The sequence below is a fragment of the Leptonotus elevatus genome, chromosome 1, assembly GCF_054856555.1.
Source record: "Leptonotus elevatus isolate MCC_2025b chromosome 1, RoL_Lele_1.0, whole genome shotgun sequence".
Lineage (NCBI taxonomy): Eukaryota > Metazoa > Chordata > Actinopteri > Syngnathiformes > Syngnathidae > Leptonotus > Leptonotus elevatus.
This window is the reverse complement of record NC_141239.1, coordinates 18,725,638-18,741,420: the sequence shown is the minus strand read 5'-3', so window position 1 is coordinate 18,741,420 and position 15,783 is coordinate 18,725,638. Positions and strand designations below refer to the sequence as shown.

The 15,783-nt window shown below is 42.1% G+C and overlaps 1 protein-coding gene across 2 annotated transcripts in view; it reads left to right on the top strand.

The window, feature by feature from the left end:
- LOC147181162 (zinc finger protein 521-like) overlaps window positions 1-11,604 on the top strand; it is a 205,092-nt gene extending 193,488 nt beyond the window's left edge. For both annotated transcript variants that reach the window (XM_086082040.1, XM_086082038.1), the window contains exon 11: window positions 10,395-11,604. In XM_086082040.1, coding sequence (XP_085938166.1) covers window positions 10,395-10,424 — 30 coding nt within the window. In that variant the 3' untranslated portion in view covers window positions 10,425-11,604. The remainder of the gene's footprint in view (window positions 1-10,394) is intronic.
- The last annotated feature ends 4,179 nt before the right edge of the window (window positions 11,605-15,783 follow it).

The window sequence follows — 15,783 nt, the reverse complement described above, 5'->3', positions numbered from 1 at the left end:
ACAGCCAGCTTCCAATAGCTGCCGGGACCGAGCAAAAAAGGTTGGATCCACTGTCCTCCAAGGTAGCTTTTAGCATTTAGCTAAAGTAGTAGTCAGCCACCAACCAGATTGACTCATGATTAAATTTGTTATAAATAGTGAGAATTTATTTGTATATTTGATTTTTATCTGTTGTTCAGTTTTGAAAATCTGGTCGCCGTTGGTCTCCTCTGCCAAACCTGGCATAGTACTGAGTGGCAACACGGTGCCACAAGGCGTCCAAACTGCAGGAAAATACAAAGAAGAATAAAAAGTAGTAGTAGCGGAAGAAAGGGAAAAAGCTAGGCTAACTGCTAGCATATCTGATAACATGTCTCATTAGGTGCGTTTCCATTACAGTTTTTTGCATAATAAAAGTGATATTGTACTATTTCGATAAAGTACAATTTCGATACAATTTTGCCGTTGTTTCCACTGAAAAGCATTTTGCTTCTGAGGCGCAATTCTCGTAATGTCCCGGTCATGATGTTTACGGAAGACAGACGCCCGGAGTTATTAATATGACTTTAAAAACATCTCCCTCCCCTCATCGGGCGGGTTCGGGCATTTGGTGTTGGTGTTGTGTGTGCGCGCGCGCTTACAACTTGTGTTATGGTGCGGACGGATGGACTTCAACTAGGACGTGCACCGTATGCCGCTCGATTGCGCGTTGCCAGGGGCAACGGCCATTTCTCATGCAACCATATAGGACGTGCATTGAACGGCGGCATATTGGCTCCATAGCTGAATCGCTTTGTGCTTAAAAAGACTTGTTATCCGACACGAAAGCGAGTGGCCCCGTACTTCCTGCTTCCTTTCCTCTGTGCTGAGCGCAGGTCACATGACTATTGGGAATGCGCAAACTGTATTGCCATTACACTTTTGCGAAATACTTCTATTGTGACGTCTCAAAAACCACCTCATGAGAGCGTAAAAACCTTTTTGCGATATTTGAGACTTTTTTTCTAAAATGACGTGTTTCCAATAACGGCTTGCTTATGCACAACCTGCCTTTTGCGCAAAACTGAGGGCACTTATTGTCTATTTCTATTGTTATAAATGACTTGTGAGATATGTTTTACTTGTACAAATCCTCAACACGACCAATTGATCTTTTATTTATTTCAGGCAATAGCGCAAGCTTTAGGCTCCTCCCTAATTGGCTATCATTACCTTTTATGTCACAGTCCTCCGAAATTGAACAGCCGTCACTTAAGACTATGAAACACTGCCCGCTTGAACTCTTGCTTTCTAACCACTCGCTAAATCTGAGCAGCCTGTTTCTGTGCTCTTGCCTGGTGCTTTTGCAGGTTATTAACATTATACTAATCAAACATTGTTAGAGCCGCGATTAAGCCCGACATCTTCCCTCACTCTGATGTCGTACAATAAGAGCTTGTGCCTAATGCGGCTGCTGGCTCAGATGAAAGAAAGCGAGGAGAGAAGTCCGTCCGGTCTTTCCTCTGCGGCGCTGACGCAAGCCGCTCACCGCGCTTGCCTCACTGGAGAACGGACGCTCTCGAAGGAGGCCGCGGCAACGGGGCTACAATGTAAAGAGCGATCAAAAAAAAAATCAACTCCCCATCCGGCAGCTTCCCTCCAACTTCTCCTTCCAGCCGCAGCCTTAAATTCCATAAGACACGTTGCACCTGTTTGCATGCTGCAGGGTGTTCTCCCTCCTCCTCCTCCTCCTCCTCTTCTTGCCCTGGAGGAGGTTGCTGTGGGGTGATGAAATCACATGAAAGTGGGGGTTGAACAGCAGCAGCAAGGGAACGCAGGGAGAAGAAGCTGGCACTGCCCATCTTCATGTAGTGTAGAAGCACGTCAATGATAGAAGCAAAATGTAATTTAGTTGTGACTGATGTGCTGGGGTTTTTTTTTTATTTTTTTTTTTTTAAGCGGAGCCTTCCAGCAGGTGGTTGAAAGGATGGAGGAGGAGATTAAGGTTTGGAGGGAACGGCCAAGCTTCCGGGGGAATAGGACGCCATCGAAGGAGGGCGTTGAGACGAGCGCTAAAAGGCTTAATAATGGAGGCCATCTAATCCTAAATTGCAGTCATTCTGGTGTGACACCATTAGTGACGTCCTGCTTGCCGCATGGACTTTTTTTTTTCTTCTATTTTGCTCGATTCGTGTTCCACGTCTAATTTCCCACCGCGTGCTTTTACCTAGTTCACAGAGAAAGAATTCCTTAACTCGCCATCAGTGTTGCCACAGTGACCTTGAAAAAGTAACTTAAGTCTCGTTTCCACCGACAGTATCTACTCTACTTTACTCTGCTCTGCTCTACTTGGCTCTACACCAAAAAGCAGTGCGTCTCCACTGCCACGGCCACCACCCAGTGATGTCATGCTAAAGCGACCGCAGCTAGCGTGCACCGCGCACACAGGCAAAAACAATGGAGAGCGCAAACAATTGGTTTGTGCCCGTTTATTTCAGCCTGAAGACATCGAATGAATATTGCAGCAACCAGAAGACTGCATTCAATAATGTTCAAAAGGTTTGCACCTCCTCAAAAGTCCAAGCATTAATCTGTTTGGAAGCCATTGTTGTCCTCTTTTTGTCGTTAATGGCAGCTGTCTTCCCGGGGTGGTGGTTTGCGCAGCTGCACATTGATGACGACATGTCTCGAACCAATCATTGGCCTTCAAAATAATTACGTCACGTTTTGGAACTGGTCTACTTTTTTTTTTTTTTTTTTTAGAACTGCAAAGGAGCAGGTACTAGAAAAAGCAAGTAAAGTAGAGCCGGGTAGATTTGTTGGTGGAAACGGGGCTTTTGCAGAGTAGAGTAGAGTAGAGTAGATACCAGCGGTGGAAACGAGGCTTTAGTTACTTTACGGATTACTTCCCTTAAAAGTAACTAAGTTAGATTACAAGTTACTTTAATAGTTACATTTAGCAGATACTGTTTCACTACTTAATTGGAAGTGTTTTTAACATTATGAAAAATTAATAAATAAATGACAGCAACATTTTTAACTTATTTAAAAATAATAATAATAATTATGAGACTTCAGGATTCCACTTAACAACACTTTGCTACTTGATTTCATATAAAGACAACCTTTCTAGACTTCACTTAACAAAAATATTATTTTTTTACAGTGTTATTGAAGCTACATAGATAACACTGTCAACTGAACAGTGTGCAAGGAACCTTAATAGTTTCATTTTTAGCTGATAAACCCAAAACTAGTGACTTAATTTTGCATTTTAAAAACGCAAATGTCTCCTCCTCAATGCGCTGAAGACGATGACGTCACTCCCTCAGACGTTGACGTTAATTTGAATGAGTTTTCCTTTACTCTATAAACAGTTGGGTCAAAAATAACCCAACTATGGGTTAAAAATGGACTGATCCTCTACTTGGGTCAATTTGACCCAACTTTGAGTCAAGAAATTGGGTTTTTAGTGGAAAACAACTCATAAGTATTGGTCAGATCCTTTACTTTTGTATAAAACAACCCAGAAAGTTGGATCAAACTGACCCATAGAGTGGATCAGTTCATTGGGTTACTTTTGATCCAACTGTTTTTAAAGTGTTTCTTATGTGTTCTAACCCAATCAGGTGTCCTCCTGTATTTTATTATTCTCTCATTTTTCACTCAAATATGTCAGTTGCTGAGAAGTGTCTGCTGTTGATTTAAGTCTGGTCAATTCTTGCTCACTACTGCATCCCGCAGGCGGTCAACTGCAACTGCTTGTCGTGGCATAAAATGCCACTTTCTCTGAAAGGCTGCTGTTGCCTTTAAGTAGAAGCCAATTCATTCTACAAAGTAACTATAAAGTGGAGTTCAAGAGTAACTGTAGTCTGATTACTTGTTTGGATAAGTAATTGCTGTAAAAATGCGCTTCATTCAGAGTAACGCCGACATCACTGCTTTCCATCCCTCAAAATAGCGACTCGGCGGAGTTTAGCGTCCGCCAAGATGACGTATCTGTTTCATGTTCAATCTTTCAACAACACCCTTCATCCCCCCCCCCCCCCCATTTCCCTTTAGTCTGCATGGTTGCCACTGAAGTCGTTTAACACCGTCCTTGAGAAAGCCCTCAGTGAGAGAACTAGTGGCGTGTCTAAGGAAAAGGTAGGAATGCGATGTGTGTGTGTATGTGGGGGGGGGGAGGGTGTCAGACAAAGCTGGGACATGCAGTGATGGTGGTGGAGGGGGTAGGAGCGGTTCCCCAGAGGGGTTATTTTCCCCTCTAATAGCTGTTACGAGCCCTACATTATATCCAAGGAGCTGCGTTCCTTTGGGGTCCGCGCACACGCACACACATGCGCGCCGAGGTGTGCGCACAAATTTTCTGTCCGGTTTCCCTCACCGCGCGCACTCGCACGGCGAGTCCTCGCCGCTCTGCTCTCTCCGTGTCAATATCCTGCCATTTGAAGTCACGTTCTGCGGGGGCTTCTGGGAGCAGTCGAGGAGTCAGGCTGACGGGTAATGGGCCGCATTCATTAATAAGGTTGCCGCGCTCCTGTCCCTCCTCGGCAACACCAAGGATGTCTTCACCGGAGGGGAGGGGGGGAGGGCAGAATGGGGGGGGGGGTTATGGGAGCGTCCCAAGGGGAGTTTCCTCCCAGACTCACTTAAAGGAGCTTTATTTCCGCACCAAGCCTGTCCGGGGCCTTCTCTTTTTAAGAAAAAGCAGAGTGGGGGGGTGGGCCCTACAGGGGGGGGGGGGGGGGGTCACTCTCCCAGCTCTCCCGTCAAACTGCTTATTACCCCACCTGTCGGGGAGTAATCGCCGCAGCTGAAGGGAAAGCCGTGGAGGTGTTTAAACGCTTCATCTGGAGGCAGCCGTAAGGGGAAGGAGGGAGCCGAGTAATGCAACGGGGGTTAATAGTCGCCCACTGGTGATGCCCGGAAGGGTTTTGCACCGACAGCGTGGAAGGGGAATAAAACACAAAACCACCTTCAAAATAATATCTTTATTGTTATTAGAAACAATGGGAACATATTATTAGCACCCGAGCACCTGGCAGCATTGTCACATTTGGTAATTAGCCCTAAAACCAGTTTCACCAATCAACATGAAGAAACTCTCAAGGACCCACGGCCAAAATTAAACAGGAAGTTGGCCATTTTTGGGATTGAGCAGCCATTTTGGGGCAAATTCTAGAGCCGATATGAATACTCAACAGATGGGGGACTTTCTTGCCTTTTGCCATCCAACGTGGGCCGACCACGGCATCAAAGTTTGATCATTTTGAGGATCTTACCGTGAAAATAAGATGCCAAGGTCCTTTCATTGATAGATATTATCCGTATTGGCAATATTATTGGATATATTCTAAGAACAAATCACTTTACTTTATTATGTACACTTTAGGGGGGCGTGGCTCAGTGGTTGTGGGTTTGATCCCATGCCATTGTGACCACATGGAAGTATCATTGAGCAAGATACTCAACCTCCAGTTGCTCCTGATTCTGCGTCGTCAGTAGGCGAATGAGTAGTCGAACGTACACTGAAAAAAATGGGGGAATGATATTTACTTGAAAAAAACGAGTAAAAGTTGATGCACTCAGAAATTCTAAGTAAATTTTGCAAGGAGTTTAACTAGAATTTCTGATGTGACTTTATTTTGTTTGTTTTTTGTAAATATCAATTGCTATTTTTTCAGTGTAAAGCGCTTTGAGGGCCTTGTCAGGTGGAAAAGCGCTATATAAAGGAAGTACCATTTACTTACGCAACCTCATGGCATCCCTTACAAGAGAAGTATTCAAAAAATTGTGCCTTAATAATGTTAAAAAAAAATTCCCGCATCTCACACTGTGCCCCATCATAGAAGCACAATTTGGGAATTGACTTTTTCCCCTTCTTCATTCTGTTTTCTTTCTCATCTAAGAAATGTAGGCGCCGCCTGGTGACCCAATTAAGTGTTATTTTATGTTCCTTGGACGGGTTGAAAAACTGTCAAATGAATTTCATTGCTCTGTATTTGTGGCATGTGCAATGACAATCAAATTCAATTTCATTTCCATACAGAATGATCCATTTTGGTGGGAAATGTGGAGCATTTTGTTTACTATTGAGCTTGTATAAAAAAAAAATAATAAAAAAAAAATAAATAAAGTAGCAGTACAAATAAATTCAACAGTAATGTAACTATTACATAAAAACTAAAACAACTACTTGTCAGGTTCAGTCAACCTAGACAAGACAAGATTTTGATTCTTTTTTTTGCTCGCGAGGAGAACGGACAGAGATGTGCTCAGTTACAATCTTTTACCCGTTCTGAGGCACGTTCTCCCAAGCCCTCGCTTTTTATTTTTTTTATAGGGCGTTCCAACAACAAAATATTTCAGTCCTTATCTTGTGATAAAGACACAGTTCCTTGTTCTGCAACTTCAAGCGCATGAGTCATGCTTTGCGCTACTATAAGAGTAAATATGGGATAACTTATGTACATTTATTCTAAAACTACAACAACTATAACAACTAAAAACTTTTTACATTTAATGAATTGATTAAGTTTAACCGCCTTAAAATAATGTAGAAAGCCCATCAGGAAATTTTACCAGTCAATATATCAATAATAATAATAATATATATATATATATATATATTTTTAAAGGGAATGTTAGTACAAATTAAGAGGTACCGACATTTTTTCCAAACCTAAATATAGAACAAAATAAAAAGAACAATGTATTTCAACTTAAGGTGTCAGTTTGTGGAAGAATCTGGATTGTAAAACAAAATCATCTCAGTCTATCTGTATTAAAAAAAAAAATTGTATTGGAAATATATATATACAGGACATGCTGTTGAATTATTTTATAGAATTGTTACATTGAAAGCGTCTTGACCGCTCACTGTCATTCATTTGGTGTTGGTTTCTTTATTTATTTATCAGTTGCAGATATAACAAGTTTTTACTTCTTTCTGTCCCCTTTCATTTATTTTATTTTTAAGAGTGAAATAAAATTTTGAACTAAGAAGTAAAAAAAATAATAATTATGAGCAGGACTATAGTCCTATTTTTACCGATGGGGTTAAATTTAAGTCGATTAGCCCTGGACTCGTGCTTAGAAAATGAATATTGACATATATATTTAAATGAATGGAGAGAGAAAAACTGACACTGTAACGTCATTGGAGGACTCGTATAAGGCAAGCAAAACATTAGAAAAATCTTTCAATATGATTCATGACACTTCTACAAATGCATTGTTACCTTTATTCGATAATAACACACAACAGACAACCTTGTGAGTGTGAATGCGTACAATAATGATGAGCTGGCTGGTGGACTTGCTGAGATGTGCGTGCGTGCGCGCGCGCTTGTGACAGGTGTATCTAAATCCATGCCAGTCGACACGAGTCCAAGGCCGTGTTTTAAAGTGAGCGCAGCAAGTGGGGCATGTAGTTTGCATTAAAGGGATTAGCAGTCACTTCAAAAGATGACCTGGATTCCGCCCACCAGGGACACCAGTTACACACCCCCTGGTCCACGCTCCCTTTAAAGAACCTGGCACAGCTGCCCCCGCTACAACCGCTCGACAATGATCTGCAATGTGTGTGTCGGTGTCTCTTAATGAATGTGGATAAAACAACAAAAACAAAAAGTCGGCATGTTACCTTTGCATTACATATGTACAAAAAAAAAAAAAAAGCCGCCGCTCTTAACTTTGATAGTCTCTTTTTTGTGCAATTTTTTTTGTAGTGCATACATTGATTAGATGGCAGCCCCGGATAAATAAACAAGACTCCAAGGACCGTATACCGTCCGGCGTGCCAGTGCCTCGTTATGGATTTGTTTCCATGGCCACAGCCTTTGATTGGGATGTAATATTTTTCAACGGTGGGGGGGCAGGGGGGGCAGGGGGGGGGCAGGGGGGGTGTTATCTGTCAGTGAGGTGTTGTGCTTTGGTGTCAGAAGCGGGTTATAGCTAGCTTAATCCCGTCCATCCAGAGGGTATCGATCCGCCAGCGCACACGTCTGACTCAGGTGCAAGTTAATTGGAATGGGGATAATGAAAGCCTGACGGTGATGATGTTTGAAATGTCAAGACGATCAAAACATGGCGTGGACCCGTGGACAAAAAGAGCATCTTGTTTGTGTTGAAATGTACGACTGTCGTTTGTTAGCGGGCTCACTCAATCGGGACATCCATGTGACGTTACCGTTGCCATTTTGATCAATAGTTTTATTGAGATCGGCACTGAAATGTAAACAATCCTCAGCCCGAGAGCTCCAATCGAATCGATTTTCAGGTCGACATCCAATTTGTTCAAAATATTTCACCCGTAGATAATGGTTTTACCTTTTATAACATGTCGGACAGGTCAAAATGCTCCATAAAGACATATTTGTAGATAGTTTTACATGCTTTTAACACATCCAAACATACTAAATAAACTTAAGCCCTTTTCACACTGCACTTGCTCAGTGAGAAAGAGTCACAAGACAAGCCTACCAGGAAGTAAAAATTGACATTTTTCCACTGGTTAGACCGCATCTTGACTAAGATATATTTTTTATTGTTGCAAAGAAGAAAAAAACTGACTTTGCTCATTTTAGCGCCATCTAGTGGTGAGCTAATAATTAATTCAATTTAAAAACCCACTATTGATTTCAATAATATGCAAAAATATATATATTCCATCACATCAATGTACATTTTTTGATGTAATCGTAGATCTAGTAATCAATAATTATATTACTTGGCTTTAGTCTGACCTTACAAGAGGACAACTTTGCGAACATAGTTAGCCCGGGTGGTGCTATCATTGCAAGCTTTTACAAACTTTTTTTTTTTTTACCAGCTTCTTCCGCTTGTGATATTTCTTGCTTGTTCGAAACATCAATCATGAGACAGACGACGAAACGCGTAACTGATCAGTTATTAACTTGCCGTAATGTCAAATCTTCGCCAATGGGGGGTGCTAATACACAGTAGAACATCTGTGAAATGTTGGTTGACCATACATATGCAAACATTACTCTACAACGCTAGCCGCTCTTGTTACACACTCCCGCTAGGAGCTCTTGTTAGCGGCTCCGGCTAAATCCAGTTAGCTTCTCATGCTAGCCGCTCTTGTTAGCCACTACCGCTAACCACTCCAGCTAAATCCAGTTAGCTTCTCTCGCTAGCTGCTCATGTTACCTGCGCCGGCTAGCCGCTCTTGTTAGCTGCCCTGGCTAAATCCAATTAGCTTCTCTCGCTAGCCACTCTCGATAGCCGCTCTTGTTAGCTGCTCCGGCTAAATCCAGTTAGCTTCTCCCGCTAACCGCTCTTGTTAGCCACTCCCGCTAGCCACTCCGGCTAAATCCAGTTAGCTTCTCCCGCTAGCCGCTCTTGTTACCCACTCCCGCTAGCCGCTAGTGGCCGCTAGTAGTCTCTGAAGCGCTGTAGTGTGCGTGCTTGTAAATGCATACATTTTATGCTCTAGCAACATCGAGTGATCTTTTTTTACACACTGTGGACGAGGTCACAGCAGCAGACAATAACTAAAGGCTTGCCGAGCACTTGGATACTTTCATCATGCCGTTACTTGTACACGAGTCTACCAAAATAACACAAAATCAGCTCCTCTCCAAATGGATTCACTTGTCTGTCGTCATGACACCGGCCACACTCCTATCTGTGGTCCCCGCCCCTCACCACATACATTGTGTATGTGTGTGACGACGGCATACTGCGCCTTGCTGAATTTTACTCTCTCACTGTCAAGAGATGGGAAACTACCACGTAACACGTAAAGTTCACTATAAAGTTCATATTTCAAATTAAACATTTTCAACCAACCCTTTTAAAGAGGAAGTCGACCTTAAATATTTCTGGACAATAGTTTTTTATATGTGACCTCACTAGTCTAAACTTGACATTCTGATTAATATTACATTTGTGGAATATGAGTTATGTAGCCAAATCCAGCCGTGTTTGTCCATGTCAAGGGAGCGGCCATTTTGCCACTTGCGGTCAACTGAAGGTGACATCACAGTTGCTCAGGGCTCAGGCAACGACCAATCACGGCTCACCTGTTCTCTGAAGCAGAGCTGTGATTGGTTGTTACCTGAGACCTGAGCATATGTGATGTCATCTTCAGTCGACATCAAGTGGCAAAATGGCCGCCTTCTGATATTGATAAAAACTGGCTGAATGTTGCTGCTAAACAAATATTCCACAATATTAACCAAAATACTGTATTTAGACTAGTGGGGCTAGATCGAATTATATCACTGTCAAGAAATTTTGTGGTGGGATGACTTCCCCTTTAACGGCCAACGCTATAAACGGGCTCGTGGAAAGTGACTCGCAGAGAAATGCTGAAATTGAGCCCGACTGCGGCTACGTCTGCAGCCCGGCTTAATAGTGCGAAGAAACGTCAGCGACCATTAACCATGTTTCCTTGCGTGTCCTTGCAGAACCACACGTTGACTCAGCACAGCAGCTAACCCGGCCCAGACGAGCACCGCCGACGACCAAACGGGGGGGGGGGGGACGTGACGCGGACAATGCGAGCCCGAGCGCCAATTACGGCCAGCGCGCCGTCCCCGCTCGCTGTCTCGCTTAATGGGTTCAGCTGCGTGGCGAGGAAGCAAAAAAAAGAAAAGCAAGAAAATAAAGACATGTGAGCAGTGGGGCCACACAATGAAATCGCCCATTGTTTACTTAAAAAAAAAAGAAAAGAAAGAAAATGTGCTTGTACATAGACTTCTTCATGTGTTGCTTAACTACAGCTATATTGCAATCTTATACAGTATTTGCCAATGTACAGTTTAACATGTCTGTTAAAAAAAAACAAAAAACAAATCAATTCGCTTCAATTGGGCTTATTGGAGAAAAGAGGGTTTCGGCGGCGGCGGCGCTCGCTCCGCATCCCGCGTTATTCACGAGGATGAAGAGAACACAGCTTCTTCTTCAGAAGCAAAGCGGGACAATACGCTGACATATGCAAATGCGGCATCACACATTTGTGGAAGGTGAGGTCCTCCCAGTCGGTCCTGGTGTGCTGCCGAACGGTGTGAAAAAATTCCCACGTGGCTCCGAGAGCATGGGGAAGTCTCCGGCCCGCCGGCTCAACCTGTACATTTCTACTCTTGATGTTTACTGCTCATTGAAGCCTGGAGATGACTGGAGGTTCTTATTTTTATTTTTTTTTCATGTTTTGTTATGTCTGCGTTTTTGTTCAACAAAGGAGCAAGGAAATTGAAATTCTGCGGTTATGGCAAGGAATACAGTTTCATCCTGTATTGGGGATGTACTCTACTTCGTCCCTGGCTCTCCTGGAGAGTGGCCGACACCCTCTGTGTCCCATTGCCCTCCGCTCCAGCTGGAAGCCGTCGCGGCAACACACTTAAAAAAAACAAACAACAACAACATTTGGATGTGTAAATGTTTTGCATTCATTGAACCTGAAATGCACTTTTATATGAAACTTTAATGTTTTTGACTCGAGAATCATTCGTACGCCGTTTACAGGAAATCTCCGGCTAAATCTCCCCGCTGCAAGAGGACAGTTATTGCCAATGTTACTCAAAAGTATTGTACAAATATGAAGCTCTGTATTTCAGCAGAGCTAATTTTTTTTGTGTTGCACATGTGATGGAAATATTAAAAAGTATGAGGAAAATGCTTTGGTGTTTGTTTTTTTATTTGCGTTGTGTGTATTATTTATGCGTATTATTTCATTGTGTGTCTTGGCTATGTAGCTTCCACTTGTTTGTGTTTTTTTTTATATTCTTGTTTGTTTGTCCAATCAGATTTCAGCTTCTACGTGTTGCTGTCTTTGACCACACGCACACACACAAACACACACACACTGAATGTCTGTTTCTTCTTTGAGATTTCAGGGTCACCAAACAGCAGCATTTGTCCGTCCTCTTGATTGGTTCAGCTATTCATCCCTCTGATTGGTTGAGCTTAAGATGTGCACTATTGGTATTAGGAAGGGCATGATTTAAAAAATATTTTTCAATGTACACTTTTCAAAAAAAGCTGGACTTTGATCTATGTCAGGGGTGGGCAAAGGGGCTACATGAGAAACTGGAACGCTTGCTGAGGGCCAAGCCAACATGCTAACCTTAAACTTTTGTCTATTTTATTTTTAATGCATTTAGAAAAATCTTATTGTTTCAATAAATTGCTGTGTGTAGATATGGTATGTATTGTTATAGTTGCAAAATACACGTTTTAAACAAAATTATAAACGTCATTAAAATTATATCTTTACATTTGGAAAATTATAACATCAATTGTGTGTATACTAACCTCCACAGTTTGGCTTTAGCTCCTGATGCAAGCTAGCTAGCTAGCTTCCTAGCAGGTAAATGAGCACCATGAGAGCTAGCTAGTTAGCTAGCTAGTATCAGGAGCTAAAGCCAAACTGTGGCAGGGTTTTTACTTTCTGGACCTGGATTTGTCACTTCTGATTCTAATTCATAATGATGCAGTGGTGATTTATAAACTAATACAACCAATTATCAGGCCAAAACTTTCCCTCTTCCCTCCACCGTTCAGAAAATGAGAATATTGCTAATGCTAACATTAGGAGTACTATTGTCATTTTTGCTAGTCTCGTTTTTTTTTTTTCTCTTTAAAGGTTAGATGTTTTATGCTTTAGTAATAATGTTATATAGCGTTTTTGTATGTTATTTAGCAGCATGATTCATTTATTAAAAGGTGGATTAGGCCCGAAACTGATTGCTCATCACTATATTATTGTGGTATAAAATCACGCATCCCTCATACATATCACACAAAAATAAGCAATTCTACCCCAGTGGAAACCACAATAATGCATATATTGTTAAATTAATTACACATATAAAAGTGAGCATTATTATTTGTCATAAAAGCAGACTGTTTGATACAGCTCTTGTATTACTTCTCATTAGATGTGGCACTAAAATACTTGAACACATGAGTGTAGCTTCTTTGCCCTGGAAAAGGTGTAAACACGTCCACCGGCGTCCAATAATTAGTCCCATGGGACACATTAGTGAAAGGGGCACAAATGCTTTCCTATTTGAACATTATTTTTGACAGTTTGGGGCCCCTCAAGGTTGCTCTCCATGTACATAGTCTATAAATGTGTGTACTTGCAATTAACCTATCAGACAAGACCTATGACAGCATGAACACAATCATCCCAAAAAAGGAAAAAAAAGAAAATTTTCTGATATTAAAGTGCTTTATATTTCCCCGTGGCTCCCTTGCGGCTCCGGCTAACGAACATCTGAGCTTCTTGAGGGAGGTCCGCGTTATAAATGACTCCATTACCCATCACCCTGTGCGGTCCCATTCCACACACACACACACCCTCGCTCTAGGTCTATTTAGGGAGCCGCCAGCACTACAGGAGAGCGAGAAAAGGATTTGCAGAACGGGATGAAACAGACAACATCTGTCCGTCACCTCTGATGATTCATCAGCCGCGATACCTCAACGGCGTTTATTCAAGCTTTCGCTCGAGTTTTTCAAAGATTGTCGCGACTGAAGCAACAATGACAAAAGATGCTTACTGTACACTCATCTTGACACCTGCACAATTAAATGACATCAAACAATAAATACATTAATTTACAAAAAAATATCATTAGGGCTGAATCATTTTTAAAAAATCGGAAAATTGCTATTCATTTCATACAATTTTATGGGAATGTGCTATATTCGGATAAATACCCGTCAAATATCCAACGTTCAATGAACCTCCACATCATGTCGGTATCGCGTCGGCCGGTCGTGGGCCGTATTTCTACGTCTATATGACCGCTAAAATAGGTTGACATATGACGTCTCACCATGGCCTTAATATGGCTGTTGATATGACGTCCCATACTCACCATGTTTGTACTTTTTACATGAGCACAAAAAATATACGCTATAAAAAAAAAATGTTTTTACCTTTTTTGAAACTATGCATTTTTGGTGTGTTTTTATTTGTATTTTTGTTTTTGTATTTCATTGTTATTTTACCTTTCAACGCATATGTGGAAATTCATTCTATCCTGCGTGTGGTGTATAAATATTAGCTCCACCTCGCGGAAGTGGTCATGTTGACCTGCTCAAGGTAAGTTGCTGCTCCGTTAATTTTCTTGTAGCCACATTTATACTTTTATGTGGGAGGAGGAGGGCAAAGAAGTGGAGAGCACGGTGCCATTCATCTGTACCGAACCATCCGAAAGCACACATATGGCGTAAAAAATATAAACCTATTGTTTTTTTGTATTTATTTTTCCTGAGAGAGCTCAGTATCTTACCAATTCGACATGTCATCATCATTACTCTCTCTTTTTCTTTCTTTTTTTTTCTTTTTTTTTTGTGCGTGAGTATGTGCATGTGCGGGGGTGGGTGGGTGCATGTGTGCGTGCTTGTGTGTGTGTACTCATTAATTCACCTAAAACCTATTAAAAATCCCATACTGTTCACCTAAACCAGCGGTTCTGAACCTCACCAGTTTCCTACATGCATTCACTGAACCCTTCTTTATTGAAAAATAAAATGTGATTTTCTTTTCAAATTGAAGACATAGGTGTACCGAGTTTACCGGTGAACAAAATGACATTTGGGTCGGGTGTGTGTCTTGACCCCGCCGAAGCTCTGAGACTCACTCACCGAAACCCTGGGGTTCGATCGAACCCAGGTTAAGAACCACTGACCGGAGCTTTTCGGGTGAACTGACGATCGGTAGCAGGCAGGAGTCGACAGGGTCGAGGATACGCCACAACGGAGTACAGCCATGCGTTCGGGAACGAGAAGGGGACGAAACTTGCTACAGCGCCCGTTTTCGCTTCACCATCTGGCCGCCGCGTTTACCACGGCACCGGTATGAGTTGTTTACGTTTTTATATCCCGCCCCCGTAAAGAAGTTGCCGGTTGCCTTTAGGAATAACGACTATCGGCGCCGATGGTACGGGGGGGAATTACTTCTCGCGCATGCGCTGAAGATACTAAATAGTCGTGTCGGTGCGTATTTACGTCATTTTTCTACGCGCCGTGCCGACGTCTGGCCCAAGGGGGTAGGCGTCGGTCACATTTGGCCGACGTCGGATTGGTGTATCTAGGCCTTTACTCTAAAAATAAAGGCAAATGAACCATTAATTAATATGAAAGACATTTTATTGATATACTGTACTTCAATTAGAGTTATCATTATTCACAAATCTATTTACAACTGTGAGTAAATTAGCTTTTTTTCAACATGGCCCTGGTTGATCTATTTTGCTCTGCTGCCACCTGCTGGCCGTTTGTGTAATAACTAACATTTATTCAACCGTTCTTTGCAGTTGAGAGGCCACATCAAAACCTTCTGTATGCTCTAACATAAAAAAAACATACAAAACGTATAAATGCGTCTTTGGGACACTAACAACATTTAAAATAGAACATATTTTTATGTTTTTGAGAGCAAATGAGTTTTAGTTGCAGCATCCATTCGTCCATGTTAGGTTAGTTTGTTTCCGTCTGCGCTTCCTGGTTTCGTCACAGCTTAATGTACCGCCCTAAATAACGCCTGATTGGTCCAACCTTAAAAAGGTCGGTTGCGAACGTATCGGCGGGAGCAGTACAAGATGTATTCTCGTAGTATTTGTGAACAAATACCACGAGAATTCAGCTTGCTGGCAAGGTTAGCAAAGTCAAACTTGGAACCAACTTTATTGATGCATACCCACCAGTAGATGGCATCGATCCCCCGTTTTGAATATGAGATCAGCACAGTTTGCAAGACCGCTGGGGGAAACGGCTGCCTTTTGTTTAAACTACTGCTGATTATAAATGAATGGGAACAAGTCTAAATATAAAAAACTTCTT